We start from the raw sequence: 21,729 nt of genomic DNA, 5'->3' as shown, positions 1-21,729 counted from the left end.
TAGTTGCTGCCTTCTATACCAAGTTCAACAACACCTGATTATTGAACCTAGTGTTGACATTGCTTACTAAATAGTGAAGGCAATAGCGGTGATGGGTTAAGGGCAACTGCAAATAGCCCCTAGTGATGTCATCAAAGCATGATTTTATCCCATGATGCCTGTCGGAGATTATACACAGATTGGTCTGATCCATAACATAGGTCAGCAGGCATGCCAAGAACCATCCCTATGTCTCTGTGCTCTCGCTTTCAACAACGGCAAACGCGACTGGATAAACCTCGTTTTTACCATCTGTTGCCATTGCTATCAACAACTTTCCTTTGTACTTGCCAAAGAGGTGCGTTGCATCTATGCTTATCACCGGCCTACAATGCCTGAACCCTCTAATACATAGACCAAAAGCCCAAAATGCGGAGCTGAATATGCAAGTTCCCGAGACATGGGGGTCACACTTTAACAAAGTTACAATGTTTGGATCTACATCGTTCAATATCGCTAGAAACTGTGGCACTTTCGCTTCCCAAACCTTGTACATAGTTACTTCATGCTCATGCTTCGCATGCAGCATACTACGTAGGTCCTTTATGGATCTTGCAATGTCCTCCCATATATATTGCTCAAGTGCAATATTAATGAACCTCGAATCCATCATACGTCCATCGGTCGCTACCTAGAGGGATGTGCAATTGTGGGGACCCTCACATCTAGTGATCAGCCACATCTTGTGCTTCTTGCTGCAAATAGCCCGAACTGACCCTGGATATGCATCATGTATGCACCACACTACCAGCCTATTGGAGTCAAACTTGATGTACTTGTATTGCTTATTATTTTCCACAAAGGCCAGGGTTAACACATACTGAACATAGGCTTTATTCTTGAATAGCATCCCCTTCGCCAGCTGGTCACCTTTATGCCCACTTGTAAGATGTCCTGTATCCATAGAAGGTGATGGGTCATGAATATTTTCCCATGTGTTTGATGTGAACCATTCTGGGATAGGAACTGTATTAGGGCAAGCCTCCTCGTTGTGTTCGACCTGTAATTCATCTAAGACCTCCGGATTGTCCATCGATCCATCATTATCAATCAACTCTTCGTACACATCTTGGCTGGCATCAATATCAAATCCCCCATCCATATAGGCTTGGACATGTTCATATGCGTGACTAGACCCTTCCACATCAAGTTTTTGGGTGGCGCCTAACACTTTGCCTTCTTTAGTGTTGTCTAAACCATCAACCGTACTACATGGTTGAGTGTTGTAGGGCAAATGTGTGGCATCGGCAATGGAAGGATACACCCCATTGACATGTTGCGAACTTGCACCAACATGGAACCCAATAGTCTCAACAGTTACATACAATTCGGACATTATGAACCGGGGGGTCCGCTTAATCACTACCCACATCATGTCCACGTCATCATCGCAAAGCAACGGATGTGAGTTGTAGAAAACCTGAGTATTCACAAATAGTTGAAGAGCATGGTACACGATGGATATCTTATGTGACTCCTTGTCCAACCCTAGAGTTGCCATTATCTTCTGGTGCATTTTTCTCAAGTGTGCTCCGCATATCAACCAAATCAACTTCTGCTTCAGTGACTAGCCTCTATAGGACAGCCCATGCAAGTCATGGTAATATGCCTTCCAATTGTAGTAAACGTAGATGTGATGATGACCCATGGTAGACTTGGATAAGGATAATTAATTGTGGTTATCATGCAGAAGATAGGGGTTATGTTAACACAACTGTAATTAATCTTTATGCACGTGAAAGTATAATGAAACTTTTACAGACGCACTATAATGATGTCCTAAGTATTGTTAAAAAACTTGTTTCATTTGTACACAAACATGCACTCAAACCAGACAATTTAAACCCATAATTTTTTGTTACATCATTGTTGTAATAAGTACATGTAAACACTATTATACATATGTAGGAATGCAAAAGTGTATATATAAATATATGTATGTATACACACACACACACACACACAATGTCACAATCATATATATATATGTGTGTGTGTGTGTGTGTGTGTGTACATATATATATATATATATGATCATATATGTGTAGGTATGTTTGTTTATATATAGATATATCTATACATACATATATATATACACACACACACAGTGTCATAATCATACTAAAGTGTAATCAGAAGCATACTAACATGTAATCACATCCATACTAAACTGCCACAGTAAGTGTAATCACATTTTTTTAAAAAGTCAAGATATAGTTGCAGTCTCATATATTTACAGCTCTGTACCTGTCAGGGAAGATGTGCCACAACAAAGAAGAAGGGGACCACAGCTGTAGTATGCTTGGTGAAGATGCAATTGTGAGAAGGAAAATGTCAACATGCTCAGTCCACCCAGACCACTCTCAAGCTTTTCAGAACAACCAGAACCGTGCATGGGTTCTGATATGTGGTCCCCGGGTAACAAATCATAACTCGACTTCTTCAAAGTCAAGTTATTACACAACTGGATTTTTAGTGGCCAAGTATCATTTACAAAAAGTTGATGATGTGATGGCAATTTCAGATACTCAGTAAATAAGGAATCGAGTTGTGTGTAACTCGATTATTCAATAATCGAGTTATTAAGTTACTCGATTATTGCGGAATCGAGTTATGCCCTTTGGATCCAGATGCAGTCCAGAACTTTGGACAGATCCAGCTGCAATCCAGGAGGAATCCAAGTGCCCAAGGGGATATTGTGCATAACTTGATTTCTGTATAATCGAGTTATGTGACTCGATTCTTAAAATATCGAGTTACTCTTCCCAGGTTCTCTATAAACACCCCGACCTATTCTGTTATTAAGAAGGTATGAATCCACCATTCTGGTGCAAGGACTTCGCAGGATAGCGCATTCGGAGACGGAGAAGTACTACTTCTAATTGATTTCTGAATGTAAGACTCTCATGTCATATATGATTGATCTGTCTAGGTTTTTAATGCATACAGAGTATCTACATAGTATTCAATACTTATGCATGTGTTGAAAGGAATGCTTACTGTCTAGGCAACTACAATTTGTCAATTGTCATTGGGTATTACATGGTAGGTGTCCATTGCATGTGCTTGAAGCATTTGAACCTATACAACCTCTAGTCATTTAAACTACCCCCCAATGTCAATAGGTGCAACGTCTAGCATTATCAATGCAGCAGTGCGTGTTTGTAGAGCAGGATGGGACGTAGCTACGTTGTGTTTAATGGTCATGTTCCAAGCATATATGACAGTTGGCTAGATGCGAGCAGACAAGTTCATAAGTTCCCAAATGACAATCACAAATCATATAAAGATCGAAGGGAAGCAAAAGCCACATACATGGAGTATTTGCATCGTAATGGTATGGACATGCAGTGTAGTGCGTCCGCATCGTGGGCAACTCCGAAGATGTCGACCTAAAGTCCACCGAGCACGTCTCCAAGTAAAGGAACCAACTATAGCAGTGGAGACATTAGGAACACCTTGTTGAGGTATCAGTTGGGAGTTGCCATTGAGGAGCGTGACCACGCAAGGAGGATTGCAACCTTTGAACATGTTGAATGAAGTGGTGGCCCATGTTGTGGGGGATGATGAAGTCAATGAACCAAGGAGACATCGTACGGGTAAATGAATGCAAAAGTATGACTTCTTGTTGTGGTATTCAATAAGATATGTATATATGCCAAGTAACTAGTTTCGTGCGTGTGGTTTAACTAGAAGTGCCATTGTTTTCCAGCTGTTTGACTAGCAGTGTGGCTATCTTGGGAGCATGGCTTACTATTTTGCGATGCATCATAACAAACTTGCTAATTGTTTCATTTATCACATTTTCTAGTTAACCTTATTATTTTTGAGAAGCACTACTTTTTATCTTGATTCTTTGATGACCCAGTGGAGGACCACAGCTGTAGTACGCTTGGTGAAGATGCAGTGGTGAGAAGGAAAACGCCAACACGCTCAGACCACCCAGACCACTCTCAAGCTTTTCATAACTAAACAGCTAGAGCAATGCATGGGTTCTAATATCTAGTTAACCTTATTATTTTTGAGAAGCACTACTTTTTATCTCGATTCGTTGATGACCTAGTGGAGGACCACAGCTGTAGTACACTTGGTGAAGATGCAATGGTGAGAAGGAAAATGCCAACACGCTCAGACCACCCAGACCACTCTCAAGCTTTTCAAAACTGAATGGCCAGAGCCGTGCATGGGTTCTAATATCTGGTTAACCTTATTATTTTTGGGAAGCACTACTTTTTTATCTTGATTCGTTGATGACCCAATGGAGAATGCGCCGTAAAAGGAAATATTTTAAAAACGTAGGATACAATCTAACTAAAAAGATTAAGATAATGAATGGTCAGCCGCATGGATATATTAAATTTATTCCAGCCAAATCAACTGACAATATTAGTTACTAGGAGGGAACTGGGAAGTCTACAAAGAACACCTGGTCCAAGTCCACCATGCACACAATACCTTCACACGAGATGAACGCCCGAGACCACAACAGAAATTATATTAAATTTTACCTAAAAGGCGCCTACAATCACATGCATGCAAGCAAGATACAACTAAATATAATTAAGCGCTGGTAGAAAATCTCTAAGGAAGCATATGCGTGTTTTATTACTATACACGCATTTACACTTTAAGATTTTCTTGTACCAAACTATTCCAGAACACAATTCAGTTAAAACAAATAAAACAAAACAAAACAAAACTATTCAAAAGCATAGTTGGTCACAGGCTGCACATTTTGTACCCTAGTAGTTTCTAACTGTAAAGTTTAAGTTTTAGTGATAGATATTTTGCTATATAAAACCTTCGCATGAAAAGTCCTTTAATATACGTGCATGAGAAACGATACTGAATAGCAGTTTAGAGTTTTGAAATTGTAAAGCATGAACATTGATGGTAATATGACGTCACATTTTGTAATATGACATTTAGTTATATTTTTTCATTTCCATTTTTTATGCTAAATATTTTATATAAGTATTTAAACTTTAATCCTAATATATGCATTCCATATCCATATCCAAAATATTTATTCTTCCCAAACATAAAACTGTTATAGGTTTTAGTAAGATTTGAGTGCTGGAGAACAAAACATACCCTTTCAATAGAATACAAACACTCCATTCCATTTTTTGTGTTCCACTTTCAGTAGAATGCAAATCCTCCATCTCATTTTTTATTATGCACTATATGTTCAATATTGAATCAATATTGAGGCGCTTCACAACAAGACAAACCTTTAAAAAAAAATTACATCTAAATGAATGGGTTATTCAAGCAAAGATACACTCCAAAGGTAAAATTCGAATATAGTCTTCACACATTGTCATAAAATTTACCAACTTGAACTAGCTAACATCTCCACATATCTTTATGATACAGCATTTGCAGCTACGCACCACAACGCCATTGATTCTTTAACATTCAACAAATATAACTGCCATCCACCATTGCTTAATACGCACAAGTCCAATATCAGGTCTATTGTAGGGAATTAACATGAAATTCTCAAACTAGTAAGAAACAAAAATAGAGAAAACACACGCCAAAGAAAAAAATGACACGCATAAGACAGTATTTATATGGTTCGGCAATTTGCCTACGTCCACGGAGTTGCAAGGATTTCACTATTATCGAGAAAAAAATACAAAGTGCGACCGTATATTTTTTCACTCTCAAAAACAACAAGAAGAAACCCTAATCACCAAAACAGAGGTTTCTATATTCTGCACACAAAATTCACAATGGACTACAAAACAGACCAAAAAAGCGCTACGACTTGGGCCTATCAGCTCAAGCCTCGGCTCCATGGACTAAGCCTTAAAAAATCTTCCATTGAAACCACGCAACATTATTTCGCGTCGGATAGGGACGGGTCGTCAACCAGATCAAACACAACTAGGCTCCACCAAGCCTATGATCTGCATCACTGGATATTTGATGATAAGATTCACATTTTAAAAATTGATATCTAGTAAATCCATTGGGAAATAACTATGTATTGTAAGCAAATCTTAAGCGCATAATGACAGCCACTAGATTTTAGTGTTCAAGCTTATCAAATCTATGAGGTGTATCCCCAATGCTTAAACAATCTTTGAGCACATAAAGAGCTTATTCAAAACATATTAAAATTACAATTCCATGTATGGAGTCAATCCTTGTAGCAGCATTTCAAGGCTATGATACATTGCTTATCAATTGTAACAGTTGCATACATGACCTGGATTAATTGAAATGAAACCATACAGAGAAACACAACATAATGTCAGCAAGAGAGAGAGAGAGAAAGAGAGGGATTAATCACCTTTTATAGACCATCACTTGCAAATACGAGAATATCAGTGTCTGAAGCTAAAGCAAAAATTGTTTGTCATAGGATATTTCTGATTGCCCTCTAGTATAGTCAGTTACAAAAAACTTTCTTCCATCATGCATTGTGCCATTTTAAAAAAGGCAACAAGGTTCAAACTTCAAATGTTCATTCATCGCCGATTATGTTAGATAACAAAGTCATTCAAGTGCAAGAAAAGGAATTCGCAAAGTTAAAACTGTATGCTTGATAAGCACTGCTAGTTGCTTCTCTTTCATAAATTTGTTTGAATTTAATGTGCTTTCAAAATTGTACAACGGGAAGCTCCTCTTTTCTAGACATCGGACAAAAGATAATCTCTTCTAATATCATCAAGAAGTCCCTAAAGTCCTCTCCTGTACAAGCATAGGCAACATTAAGCAAAATGGGCTAAGAAAAGAACTAAAGCATAACTAAGGACACCAAAATGATCTAACTTCAATCAAACTAAAAAATATTACCAGTTACATGAGATTAGAGATATGAACACATTAACACAGTGAACCATTTTAATTAAGAAATGATGTTATATAATACAAAAATCAATCCAATGCTACTTATGAAAACAATCATAAATTATACTTCATTTTTCTTCCTGAATATCATAAAATGCTACTTATTAAAAAAGAAACTCCAATTGTTTATCACTGAATATGCAATAACAAAACCTGATACATCAAAAAAAAAAATTTTGATAAATAAAGAAATTGAGGTACACCAGGGGTGTACATGGGTAGCATACATCAAAAATTTATGAGCAGATACAAAAGATGAGACACCTAGAAAAAATTGTCAAATCAGTCAAACGGAAAAAATTCCAATTGCACAACTGATAATTGACTCTAGGATCTATTTAATCCCAGATTTAATTTCTTCAATATTTTACAATAACTTCAACTTGGATGATATCTTTCTTAAGGAGAAAAAAAAAAGTCCAAATTCATATGCACTTTCAACAAACATTCAGGTTTATGACCCAAAACTGCAGTAGACAATAGACTGACACATGTAATGGGTATGTCTGGTTCAGAGGAAAATATGGAGGAAGGAAAAATGGGGAGGAAATGAAGTTTTCCCTTGTTTCATATGGAAAACTCAAAAATTTACTGTTCTTCTGGTTCTCGATCCTCCAATTTTTCATTCTCCCTACCAAACCGACCCATAAGGACTAGATACATTGGGTTAGTAAACCACCTCAGAAACTTCAAACCTTCCATGACCAAATGGAAACCAAATGGAAAGGTTTATACAGGACTACAAGAAATATAAATGAAAAAGAGGAAGAAGATGAAAACGAGAAGAATAAAAAAGAAGCAATTATACACATCTGTAAAGATTAATAGCTCAGTAACCCTAATTTGCAGATTATTTAATGCTGTTTTGGTAAATTGAAATTAGAAATTGTTGTTGTTTTCAGATAATGTCATAAATAGAGTTCACTCTCTCATCTGTCTCTGCCCTATGACTATGAGGACATGGAGATAATTCTCAGTCCATATCCCTTGCATGAACTTAAAGTAATTACAAATGTCCTCCATTAAGTGGCAATATTTTTTTCTTGTTTCCATATTAAAAAATCATTAGAAAAAGATCACTAGTTGGACTAAAGTCACAGTGGCCAGCATATCCAGAAAAATCACTAGTTGGACTAAAGTAACAGGATTTTGGACACAGCCTCTAAAATTTTGGTATACTATCAAGAATACTTAAGCCTATAAGAAAATATTTATAAAAAATTTATTTTAACCTTCTCTCTTTGTACATCCTTCCCACCACCCCGCCCTAGCTCGGCCTCTCACTTTGTGTACTCAAGGTCAATGGAATTAAAGCAAATTATCTCCATGTTCTCACATAAAAGTGAAAAAAGTATTCCTTGTTGACTCAATTAACCACATAGTGATCGGATTCATCAACCAAAAAGCCCCCATCCATAATTATCATTTTATGATTTTTTTCTTTTTTTTTTTGCCCAGAAAGCATTCTAGATTACAGAAGAACATTATTATGCCAAAAAATTTTGTTTCTACAGCTAATTCTTATGAGTCCCATACTCCCATGCTATAAATGACCAAAGATTATTGACATAAATAAAAGGGCTAGAAATAAATAAGGAATCAGTTAAAAAACACACATATCACATACCTGATCAGAGGGAGCACCTAAAAGGTGCAACAAACAAAAACCAAATCAGTCACCAAAATATTAGCATGACCAGATTAACTGTAAACAGGTTGAAACAGCCCTTTAAATTCATTATAAACCCATCTGCAAAACAACATCATTCTCCCATTAAAGAAGAGCCAAGATCATCCAATTAATTCTCTACTTAGACATATATAAAAAATAAATAAAAAAGCTGGTTCTTTTGATAATAGCCATCAGTTCTAATATGCCGTGTCTAAACTTACCTCTCTACCTTATCCATTTGTTACGTCTCCTTATGGTCACATACACAACGCATATACTAATGCAGTTTAGTAAACATCCAAAGATCTATGGGGTGTTTACTGTTCAGCAAACCAAAAAATTGGTTTAGTTCTACTATAGCTGAGCCTGAACCAAAGAGATCAGGTTTTGATTTATGCCTACTTTGTCTAGACTCAAGTTAGAACCAGGTTTGGGTTAACACGTAATTTGTCTAAACATATATTAAAACTTGTTTTTAGTTTATATTTAGTTTGTGTAGACTCTATATTGTAATTAACTTTTAATAGGAAAATGTATATGTATATATGTATATCCTACATGTACACATGCACATTTATTGTGAAGTCATTTTTTTCCTAAATGGCTTGTAGTTGCTAGTCATTCATTGTCCCAGAAAACTTCTTTTTATGTACAGATACACTTCTATAATTGAAGCAGTTTATGTATACAATAGTATCTCTAATCTTTCCCAGAAACCTCATTGATTCGTTGACTATCCAGATAGCTTGGACAATCAGGTAACCTACACATTAAACGCTTGCCCGCACTGATTTTGTGTACTTTGCAAGACAGCCACCTTTGAAACTAATGTTAACTTAAATCACACCTCTAGGTAGATTCCAAAACAATATTGGCATCTTGTCTTCAACTATGCCCAATTGGCCAACTAGCATGATATAAATGGTGTGTGTGACTCTCTTTTTAAATACAAATTACTCCTATAAATAAATAAAGAAATACACAATACTAATGTCCACCAATATCCCAAATTTGCTTGGAGACTGCTAAAAGTATTAAACTTCTTTTATATTTAAAGCATGCAAGTCAGACAGATATTTTTTAATAGGTACTTACAAAAAAAAATTCATTTTTTTACTAAGTAACTTTGACAGTTTTTTTAATAAGTAACTTTGAAGTCTACTTCAATGACACAGCCTAAACCATTATTCTTTAATGAATAAATATTTACACAATATATGGGAAAACACACAATAGTGGCAACAAAAAAACATGTAACGGAATTTTACCCGAAATGTGCCACCTACCACGGCAGCATGAACACCCTGCCCTCTTTGACTGGTCAATGACCTTTTCATTTCCGCCCATATTCCCTCACAAGCAATAGGTCTCATCTTACCTGTTTCATTAGACACAACAGTGTAATTAAATGAACATATTCAAACAAATGCACAGTATAATTAGCTCAAGAAGATGGGAAGTGTAGACGAATTACATACCATCACTGGTCCCGCAATCGGGAGCATGCGTAGGAGGGCTTCGCGATCTCCACAAACCCTCCACCAGCTCAATGTCCTCACCCTGTATCTGCTCAATCTGTACAGCCTCTTCGTGGGGGGTTGGAGATGAAGGTCCCATGGTGGGCTCCATATGCACTAGAGGTGGGGTGGGCATGCCTGGTGTGGGGACAAATATGCATCCACCATCATGGGCAGATCCACTGAACACTGGGGGCAACATACGGGGGGACTGTTGAGGGTCCTCGTACTCCTCACTAGCACCACGGGACATAGTTTGGGCTGGAACAGTGTCCTCATGACCAGTAGTGTGGGATGGCCCAACAGCAACATCAAACGTGCATCGCGGTGTCCTGCCGTCGTCGTCAGACAATACCCAATCACCCTCAAGCCATGTTTCTTCTACACCCGACTCATCCCCTTCCTCGTAGATGGGTTCCGGCTCGGACGTATGGCTGGGACTAGATCGACCACCTCCACGGCATCCACACCCTCAAGACCCACCACTTTGCTCGCCACGGCCCAGGGCTCGGGGCCTGTGTACCAATGTCGGATGCTTCCGTAAGCGCATCTACAAATTTAAGTCAGCCCAGCTACTCCACAACCTCTAGTGTCATCTTAAGGTCATTTTACATGTCGGAATCTAGGTTGCACCTCTGTAGAGACCGAAGTGTCGACCAAACTTGCAAAACAAGGACATCATAACTTGATTAAACACAGGTATGATGCAAAACTATAATAGGGGGTCATGTTGGTTGAAAAGAAAGCATGTAGCAACTCACACATGTTGCAAAATTGTAAAAGGGGAAGGGAATTGTTGCCTCTAACTATTAATAAAATGTAGGTATAACAAACAAATTAAAGGGTGGTTTACATACTAAAATAAATGGTACAACTCACGCTTTCAACTCAATTTGTAAGTCACGCTTTCAACTCACGCATGTTGCAAAACTGTAAAAGGGGAAGGAATTGTTGCCTTACCATGATTTCCCAGTACGCAGACTCTAGTGTTATGTACTGCCTTGTGCTGACATTGTACTACCTCATGTACTCAACAAGGTACGTCGTATCACCATCCAGGAGAGGGGCAGTGTGAACAAGTTGCCCTCGGTTGCCCCATTGCTGAATATGGACAACATGTTCTACTGCCCAGTCCTTGTCCCATTTACCCTGGAGGGATATCCTGTGAAGGTCGCTTGACGTATCCACGAACTCTAGACGCGGTTGCTTCATCCCAAACTGACAGAAGACACACTCAGGATGATGCCCCTCCACTATCCAAAAATATATCAATGGCACCTCGGCCCTCCAAATATGCTCGCCGGCAATGCAATACGCAAGCAGGGAGCCCAGCACATGCGTGTACGGCTCCCATACAATCTGCATAAGTGGATAGCCGAAATCAAACAAATTATCAACTTCCACAAATGTTTGAAATTGATAAAACCATATAAACAGGCATGTAAAAATACTATATTAATGTCCTTATACGGCACATAATGTATTATAAAGTTGGAATGTTTTAAATTTCTTGGTAGATAATTTCCATTCATAATGTATTATAACGAAACATGAGTTCTTTTAACAAAAATAGTATCAACAGATTGGTACTCACACTAGGTGAATATTGAACATTATTCAAATTCTTTATATACCTTTGTGTGTGTGCGTGTTACATTGGTGTTTCAACATTTGATAGCAGTACTAGAAGCTTACAACAAAGTTTTTATTGGTTAAGTTCAGTGATTTGTCATGCACATTAGAATGTCTAATTATCAAGAATTAGGTACAGTGGGCAGAGTTAATCACCATGCAGTTTGCATTGCTCTATACTAGAAGAAGGATTTCAATTTGGTTATCTACATGTTGCGGAAGGCAAGGAGCCAAGGTGTGGGTAAATCATAGACACGCAGCTATGCATGGTTCCATTAATCATAGACATGTGGGTTAATCATATCAACAATATTCAAATTAGTTGGCAATGGCACCAGTTTAAAAAAAGGGATGGATGCATCTGCAACAAAGTGATCCCTAAGTTCTAACCCAACACTACACTATTCTGAAAACGTAATTTAGATTATTGCGGTGTTCTGGATCTTATTCAAGCACTAGTTCTACAAACATGAGGCACTTACAGTGTTTTATCCAAGTTCCTATCATCTCTCCACCATATCAGACTGCATGAACTGACTATAGAGAGTTAATATTTTTCATTTAATTTCGCTTCTTCCGAGTTTAACATATGACACACTCCTCATTCCAAATGAAATCACATTTAGACAAAATTAATGACATCTGTCACAAATTTGTTCAAGTGATTCACTCCCCCACCAAGCATCCTCTAGTTCCCTTGTAACTTTCATTATCAAAGTAGATAGAACATTCAAATCAGCCTCCTCTTGAGAAATAAAATAAATAAGAAAGATGAAGAAGAAGAAGCTCTCATGTCTGGCAGCTTACCATCATCCAGATATTTGCAGTCTTAATAGTGAAATCCAATCAGATTGTACCATTCCACAAAAACTAACCACCTTAAACCTAGAGCTCTAACAAGAAATGACTTCAGTGAAATCAAAGTGCATTAATGATCTTATTCACGATATCTCTCTGGCATGTCTACTTATGAGTGCAAATTCCCATGTCAGCTAGACCATACTTCAATCACTCAATTCTATAGATTCATAACCAATTCAGTTCATCAACATCTTAGATGAAATGACATAATCTCAAATGGCAATAGGTGATAGCTCATGTTGAAAATTCCAAAATGCTAACAGCTTATTTCTACACTTGAATACATTTTTTGACTTGTTTTCAAAAAAGCCTTGGTCTTAATATCTTGAAGTTGGCTATGTGAGCAAAATAAACAACACCAAGCATTGATATCAAGCAATGACATGACCAGAAAACATATCAAAATAGCTGATATCTTCTTCAGAATCTGAAACAATATTGAGGATGTAAATTAACCGAATACCTACTCTGCCCGTAGTGTAGACAGCGACGTCCAGTATGCAGCAAGGACGTGTGCAGCATGCTGTGCGGTGCTCTTTGGCCTAGTCCACCTAGCAAACATGTAGTTTCGACAAATTCTCATTAGTGAACTTATATCAGTGGCCGCATTAGACAAAAACATCTACTTAGCGCTAGCCCAATAATAACAGCACATCAAAGACATTAATGTACTATAAAAGAAGCTCCAAGAGTGAAAGTTGAGTGCGCCAAAGAAGAATAACAATAAATAGGGGCATGGAAAACTGGTTAACTCAAAACTAGTGACCATTACTTGCATGATAAATAAATGCATATCAAATCAAAACCATCGTATACTGTTAACAGAAATTCACAACGAATTAATACAATATAAGCAAGCAAGCAACTTTTATATTTGAGAAGTAGAATCAAAAACAATAAAAAGAACCCATCATGATAAAAATAATCTCTGCAAAGACATTTTTTGCTCTTTGGCCCAGTCCACCTACCCCCATGATTGCAATTTACCCATTTTATCAAAATGTTTTCCCATGTAATCCCAAGCAGAATTTTTTTTTTATATAAGTATAATCCCAAGCAGGATTTCCAAAGATGATAACTAAACAATTAAGTTAGCAGCAAAGAAACCCAATGTCAAATGAGACAGCCAAGACGCAATCAAAACAGTTACTTCTAGTTCCATGTGCATATTAAAGAACTGAATCAGTGGTAGAAAAGTTCAGATATCTTGTGAGCTTGTGAAGAAGAAAACCCATCAAATTTAAATTAGTTTCCAGTAGTGAGTAGAGAAGCTACAAAATCAGACAATAGCTTCTTTTTGTTGGCCCTGCAAAATCAGAGAATAGCTTCTTTTTCTTTTAGGTAGAAGTCAAGATGAATGCAAATAAAATTAAAATTAGTAAAGGTAAGGATTAAGAAATGTTTTTGTTTATATTGGATTTTCCTAACCCCGAACAAACAAAACAGAAAAGAACAAAGAGCTCTAGCTATATTGCAGCGAAGACAAATATGATCCATTGTCTCCCCACCATTTTTGCACATGCAACACTAATCCCAACAATTCTCCTTTTTCTAAGGTTTTCCATTGTTGAAATCTTCACAATGTAGCTGTCCAATTGAAAAAAGCCACTCTTCATGGAGTTTTAACTACTAAATGCTCCTCAAAGGAAAGATCCACTCCCAATATCTCTCAAAACCATGTAGCAAGTTTTAACTTCAACTCAAAACTCCTTGAAGCTGCCTAAGTCAACTTATGATCACCAACACCATGTATACCAAGGATTCTAACTCCAAGAGAGATCAAGTATAAAATTCTAACTGATACAAGCAATTAAATTCATTTTCAGAGGATAGAAGGGTAGTATACACATGGCTAAGAAGCAACATTAAATAAAATTGATCAATGGTGACACTAGTAGATAAGTAGCAACATAACAAAAGATGGAAGAAGAAATGAATGCTTTCACAATAAGCTAGAAGATCATCAACTGCGGGCACAAAAAATTGCAACTTTAAGGAGAAGTTCAAGATTAACGACAGAGGAGCTACAAAGATGAAAAAAACCATGGGAGATGGGGGAAGCAAAGTGAGATAGTGAGAAATGGCATAGTGCAGATGATTTAATGAAGGCAATAGCAAACAAGGATTTGAGTACCTACATTAGGAAATAAGCCTTTTAAGTTTACATAAATACATAATCATTGAAGATATACTTAGAATGCACAGAAATAGAACCTTATCGCTCAACAATGCGATCTTCAAACTATTTTGGATACTTAAAAAATCATTATTAATGAACCAGTTTATATATTCTGAATCTATATCGCAAAAGATGAAATATTTGTTTTAAATATCTCTTTACATTAATGTATGTAGGTATATGTCTTTGTCATACTTAGACCTTCAACTTAAACCAGTGTAGTAGAGTATAGAATTTTTTTTCTTTTCATTGGTACACTCAATGTGTGTTAAACTTGCTCGCTCCTTTTTTTTTATTAGTAATAAGTTTTATTGATATCAAAAAAAGACACCCTAATACACAGGAAATGTACAGGGGTCAACAATTAAGTGCAAAAATTACAAAAATCAAGAAAATAAAGGAAAGAGGTGAATGATTGGTTTTGCAAAGCAACCAACCAATCCAATAACGATCTAAAGAAAATTAACTTGAGATCCGATATGGATCTCTCATTATTTTCAAAACACCTACTATTTTTTTCCCTCCAAAGACACCACATTAAACAATGGGGGACAAATAACCATATATGACCATTTCGATGACGACCAAGACTGCCTTGCCAGTAGGCTAGGAGCCCCACAACAGACTGCAGCATAACCCAGCTTACTTTAAATAAACCCAAGACCATAGACCACAAATCCATAGCAACCAGACAATGAAGAAAGAGATGGGCCACCGATTCACCATTACTCTTGCACATATAACACTAATCCAATTTTCAGACCTTCCTTTTTCGTAAATTGTCAATCGTCAAGCATTTCCCTAAAGCAGCAGTGCAAACAAAGAAAGCCACTCAAAAAGCGATCTTTTTGATTTAGTTCATCATTGAAAGTTTGAGCATTTCTCTCTAACATAAAACAGGAGAATAGTTTTCTAGACCTTACAACTCTCATGATAGCCAAACTTCCAACACAAGTATGAACAACACCATTCTAGGCATCACCAATGCATGCCAAACAAGGATAACAATAGTGACCAAAAGTCTCCCACCAGGATACAATATTGTAGGAGATGAGCTACTGTCGCATCACCACCCTTGCACAGGCAGCACACCAGCACCAGACTACAATAATTTCTCCTCCCTCAGATTCTCAACCATCAAAATTTTACCGAGCAGATGTCCACACAAAAATAAATAAATAAAAAATAAAAAGCTTTTGGGACCTTTTAACTCAATATACTCTTTTAGGATTCCTCACACCTATAGTCCCTATTATCATGCTTTGTAGAAGGAATGAACCACAAACCTTCTATTCCTTTGTTAGCCTCCAACACAATTCATCCCTACCTCCACTTGAGTTAAGAGTATCAAAAATCAAACATGCTTAACTCCCACCCTGGAAATGACCGCATCAAACTGGTATACCAGTGTCAAACTCCATCACTCAACCTCTAAGAGGCAACAACACTGTCCATAAACTCAGATATGACAAACAATAAGTATATTATCTCCAGGGTGCATATTTAACATGTAATTTGGATTTACTACATCAGGGAATGTGACGATAACCTAAAGAAGAAATTAAAGACCGCCAATAATGCAAATCAAAATTCAGAGTTGTTGACTAATTAAAATGAACAAAACCAGCTAAGCTGTATGCCAAGTGATGCACCTCCTAACTACATGAATTCCCATAAAAGAAGGGAAGAAACACAAAAACACTGAAGTGGCAATGCTAGAAAGATCATCCACTCCTTTGATAGCAAGGATCCATCAAAGTGTCAATCATTGACCACCATAAGCATAGACTCAAATTTCAAAAATATCTTTGCCTCATGTAATGTTATTTCTGTTTTCACTTTTCAGCATCATCCTAAGATAGGAAATTACCAATTTCCTTGCACTGGTGAAAAATCCACAGGACTCATGGGTTGTTATCACTCATACAGCTTTTGAAGCACAATCCCAATTTGGTAAACAGCTATAACTGCTCATGTAAGAAGTAGTCCATAGTTGGAGATCAAGTTCTCTCAGTATACGAATTTACAGAATCTTTCCTTGGTTTATCTCTTTCAAAATCTGATACAGTTTTCTTAACATTGGGTGAGTTACATACCCTGATACAGAAGACAGAGAAAAGAAAAAGAAAAAAAAAATCTTTCTTTTACTACCCTTTTGTAGAGGTTTTTTATTCTAATAGCAGGAAAAGTTTACACCTTTCTCTTTAAATTGCACTTTGTTTAGGGAAGATTTTATCTTTATTATTTATTTTTGTTTAGGGTAATTAGGAGAAGGAGGGAATTTTCATCATGTAATAATAATAGGAGTTAATTACAATTATTCAACTTTAACAATGGGGGATGTTCGCATTGTGTCCTTCAACTAATCTGCATTCCATCCATGGCATTTCTACTGTTCATAGTCTCCTTAATTCCTGCATGGACAACTCTCTTCTCCAATGGGTAGGCATAGTTGCATTTGTCTAAATACATATGTAAGTGGACAAAATACTAGTGAACCATTACAATCTAACTCAATTACACATAAAATATAAAATACTATTACACATAAATAATTAATCCTAACAGACACTAAACTTGAATAATGATAACTCAATGAACGTACCTAATGGCAAATGGACTTGACTGCACTGGCGTTAAAGGCGGCCTCGCAATTGGGCATATTCGTGGGAACCTTGAATAGGCCCACAATTGCACCAACAACAGTGCTCCTTCAATCTGCACTGCATCCTTCTTTGATGCACTACAAAGGTGTCTGTAGAGCCAGGCTAATGCTGCACTACCCAACTATACTGTCTCGCATTGCTGATTGGGTTCAAGAGCTGCAGAGGCATGAATGAGACTCGGTCTGCCAACTTGTCCATGAACAACAGGGCCCCCATCCAAACAAATAGGTGGTACCGGGCATGTTGCTGCACTATTTCATCACCTACGTCTGCAGTTGGGGGAGCGTCAAACCGTGCATTAAGCCACTTGTATCTTATCCTCGCCCCACAAAGGATAGACCTGTTTGAGTTGCATATCTGGGGCGGAGGTTCATGGCCCAACAACTCTAAGCACAGCTGACTCCAGTCCAAGTCTGTCCTCTCAGTCACAGGCAACCCATCCACAGGAAGCCCCAACATCACCTCTATATCTTGCAAGGTGATACCCATTTCTCCACGGGGTAAGTGGAACATGTGCATCTCTGGACACCACCGCTCGACCAAGGCCGTGATCAAAGCGTGGTCGACCTCCTATAGACATCAAAATTTTATGATGTATTCACAACCGTCCAATTGTTCATGATAAAATATTTGTGATCAAATTAATCTTCAATTGATGATGTGGACGATCATCGAATGAAATCAAGCCACGTGGCAACATCAAATGAAGAAAGCCATATGGCAGTGTCAAAAGAAAAGATCTATATGGAAAGTTCTTATTAAATAAAAGACCAAATTAAATTCATAATTCAACTCTCAATAAATGCTGAGAGGAGATTCCAAATTAAATACTATTAAGTTGCCTATAAATAAAGGCTTCTCATATGAAAAAAAAAGGGGGGAGAGGAGACACTTAGAGAGAAAACTCTACTGACACTCTGTCAAAATAGATAGTCATCTCTAAGTCCACAAGCATTCCATTGTTCATCAAGGTTTGTTACTACTTCTTCAAATCAAAGTGGGGATTCTCCTTTAATCCAGTTCGAGATTAAGCCAACGGCTCTTGCATCAAATCAAGCACATTCAAATATTCATTCAACTTGGAGACATCAAAGCACGATTCAAGATCAAGCCTCATAGCCCCATTAGATCGTAAAATTTCTTGGAGATCGAATTAGAGGAGTTTATTGTACTCTTTCATTGTAAAAATTCATACAGAGGATTGTACTCGCATATATACAAATCAAATACAAGTTGATTATTTGTTACACTATTTCGTAATCGTGTGATTCTTCTTTTACGAAAATTGTGTGTACACCTCCATATCAAGAACCTTGAATAATCCAATGAAACCTGTTGCATCGATAAATTGCGTGATATGTGGGTCTAGCCCACCCCGCGGTAGTACACATTTACAGCGTCGACACTTTACGGTGCCAGGCACCTCCTACACACGAACGAGCATTGTGTTAGATAGTGTTGAGTTAGCGGAAACTCTGACACTAGATTGTTGAACAAAAGACTGAACAAAGAGTTATTATTTAAAACTTGACTCTTTAAATTAGTACACTTTACAAACACTGATATTGCATCAATACACACGGCACTGTTACAATCACTCACACTATCCTCAAGTGCACCAACACACAGTTAACACCTTACACCATACCCCTAGGCACCTAGCTACTAACCCTTGACTTTATTTTCTTCACTTCACCTACCGCACTTCACGTCACACACTACTTCACCTTATTCCACACGTCTCACACACCTCTCACTAGTCTCACACTCTACTTCACAAGTCTCTCACAGTTCATATCACAAGTGGGAACCAAAGGTTCCTATTATACAAGCATGAGTTCAGTTAAGTAACCGATATTGAAGCTTCTAGCTTCATCTACTTTCTGCCACCAGAGTTCTAGTAGTTCTAGGTCTTAGTTTATTTTTTATTTTAATTTCTAGCCCCTTCTAGACTATTTATGGCTGAGTTTCACTTCTACATAGAAGTCTCTAGAGAACTAAAGAGAGACATCTCATAGAGAAACCCGGAATGCAAGAGAATGTTCTAGAGAATGAGAGAGAGGCGGTGCTTGATTTTAACAGGTAGTGCACACGAGGTAATTATAAAACGACTATATATTAATAATACAACTACATACCTCACCATCGGTGTGCCTCCAAAGTGGAGTTGACTGATGATCCAGCTGCCACCTCAACTGGGTATCATCACTGGGTCCAGCGTTTACAAAATTCAGTGCCATTAACTACGTTTGCACAATGAACGAGCTCATATTAATCAATAAAATACCAAATTATTCATAGAAACCGGCAATGTTTTCACAATAGCAGAAATGTTTGAACAAAGTACTTCGAAACTGCGAGCAAACAACGTAATCCCAGTTTCCAAGACCATTTATATTCGCAATTGAACTGGAATCATGACCGATACATATTAAAAATGAATATAATGCAATCATACTGTATTTTTTTTTTATAAGCATCATACTGTATTTTTTTTTATAAGCATCATACTGTATTTTATAGTTCTTGATTCATGATATTTTATACAAGACATGAAAAACAAATAAAGAAGTCATACTTTATAGTATATTGAGCACAAAATATAGACTGGTCTCAACCACAAATAAAACTTGTTAGCTTCATTTAGAAAGCTGTGATTAACAACGGCGTGGTTTCATTGAAAATGATTTACTTAGATCATCAAGGTCATCCTGATTTTCTCTTTGATATAAAACTCTATAATAAGTTCATAACTGTTTCTTGAAGTCTAAATACTCGTTTATATTCAATGCAAATGTAGACCCATGATCTCATAGAGTCAGCATTTCCAAGATTATCCCCTGACCTAGTTATAACTTACAAACTTTAGAAATGAAATGTGTAGACTACAAGAACAGTATTGATAATTCGAAGAATTATTTTGGACTTCATTGTAATAATATCATATCAACCAACATCAATCAATCCAGATTATGTGTACTATGTCTATAGCCATATTTACCTTTGACGGAGCTTTTGTCCAATAAACTTTATGCCTTATACTTTGATTTAGTGCCCTTTGCTGTCCATCATGTTCCAACCATCCATAGAAAAATCTCTTTTCTTACACAAACCATGGGCAAAGATTAGTACTTTTTTTGGGGGGGGGTACTATTGAAGGCAAAACTGATCGGTTTAACTAGTACATGATCATAAGTTGTTCAGGTACATAGATATAGCTATGGTTAGCTAGTTGGTAAGCCTCCTTGAGAACTAGAGGTGGTACCACAAAAATTCTATTCTTAGATTATGATCTCCTAACAGGAAAATGTCTCAATAAACAACACCAAGAAGAAGAAAAAAAAAGGATTTTGCTTGCGGTTATGGGCAGAGCAACGTACCTATAATCAGCGGCGGCGGGTACGGTGAGGGTTCGGCGGAAGCACCAGGGTTCCGGCAACGGCGACTGATCGAAGACGATGAGGGAGACTGGACAGGGAGAGTGAGACTGATGGAGAGTGGGAGAGAGTGATTGCAGAGAGCAAGGGAGAGTGTAGAGGGAGAGTGATGGCAGAGAGCGAGGGAGAGTGTAGAGGGAGAAAGTGAACAGGCGCTGTGAGACGTTCGGGGTTCAAATTGATAAACCAAACTCGATTTTCCAGTTACCGAGTTATGCATGTGCAGTATCCCCCAGAATTCCTTTTTTAATTGGAAAAGATCACGTCCGTTTTGCCAACGTGGCACAAAGGTCATACTAACTCGACTATATGATCATCAAGTTTTTCAATGAATATTGACCCTCACATTATCGAATTTCAAAACAAGAATATATTCCTGTATAATTTGAACAAGAGAACAAACGCTGGAAATTTTTGCTGAAACGGGCAAACCCCAATTTTGGCCCACAACACTATGTCTACACTCATTTATTGGGGTTGCCACTTACCACTCCTATATATAGTTTGCGATCTTGAAGAACGCTTCTAATAATTTCAGCTTTGCCTTTATTTGAATTTACAATATACACGTTGTTGGCTTCTTCTGTTTTTTGGTGGGGGCTAAAGTGTGTCTGTATATATATACGGCAAAGTTAGGATTTTGAGTTGAAGGAGTTAAAATATGAAAAATAAAAATAGTAAAAGTCCAAATTAGCGTTTATTTATTAAAAGAGAATTCGGCATTAAAAAAAAAAAATATAATATATATATATATATATATATATATATATATTGAAAATCATCTTCCAATTTATTGTGAAGTCTAATTTTGACAACATTCATATAGATAAATAAAAAGAGACAGTGAAATAGAGAGTTTGAT

At 37.2% G+C, this 21,729-nt stretch overlaps 2 protein-coding genes across 8 annotated transcripts; both read right to left on the bottom strand.

Moving 5' to 3' along the window:
* Positions 1-226: 226 nt before the first annotated feature.
* LOC142624198 (uncharacterized) lies at positions 227-649 on the bottom strand. Its single transcript, XM_075797738.1, has one exon. The coding sequence runs from the start codon at positions 647-649 to the stop codon at positions 227-229; it is 423 nt and encodes a 140-aa protein (XP_075653853.1).
* Positions 650-6,331: 5,682 nt separating this feature from the next.
* Positions 6,332-21,179, bottom strand: LOC142622933 (serine/threonine-protein phosphatase 7 long form homolog). Of its 7 annotated transcripts, none has more exons than XR_012841984.1 (7): positions 20,811-21,160; positions 13,053-13,136; positions 11,053-11,451; positions 10,054-10,753; positions 9,862-9,953; positions 8,531-8,653; positions 6,332-6,744 (listed from the first exon to the last, which is right to left on the bottom strand). XR_012841984.1 is itself a non-coding variant. In XM_075796498.1 (4 exons), the coding sequence occupies exons 1-4, from the start codon at positions 21,160-21,162 to the stop codon at positions 17,533-17,535; spliced, it is 1,026 nt and encodes a 341-aa protein (XP_075652613.1). In that variant the 5' UTR covers positions 21,163-21,179; the 3' UTR covers positions 13,143-17,532. The 7 variants fall into 7 exon arrangements, 4 of the variants coding, with proteins under 4 accessions (XP_075652613.1, XP_075652615.1, XP_075652616.1 ...); XR_012841983.1 differs by having other exon boundaries at positions 9,844-9,953; positions 20,811-21,159; XR_012841985.1 differs by having other exon boundaries at positions 9,844-9,953; positions 13,049-13,136; positions 20,811-21,155.
* Between the last annotated feature and the right edge of the window lie 550 nt (positions 21,180-21,729).

The sequence above is a fragment of the Castanea sativa genome, chromosome 1 (genome assembly GCF_040712315.1).
Source record: "Castanea sativa cultivar Marrone di Chiusa Pesio chromosome 1, ASM4071231v1".
Classification (NCBI taxonomy): domain Eukaryota; kingdom Viridiplantae; phylum Streptophyta; class Magnoliopsida; order Fagales; family Fagaceae; genus Castanea; species Castanea sativa.
This window is presented reverse-complemented; position numbering and strand designations above follow the sequence as displayed.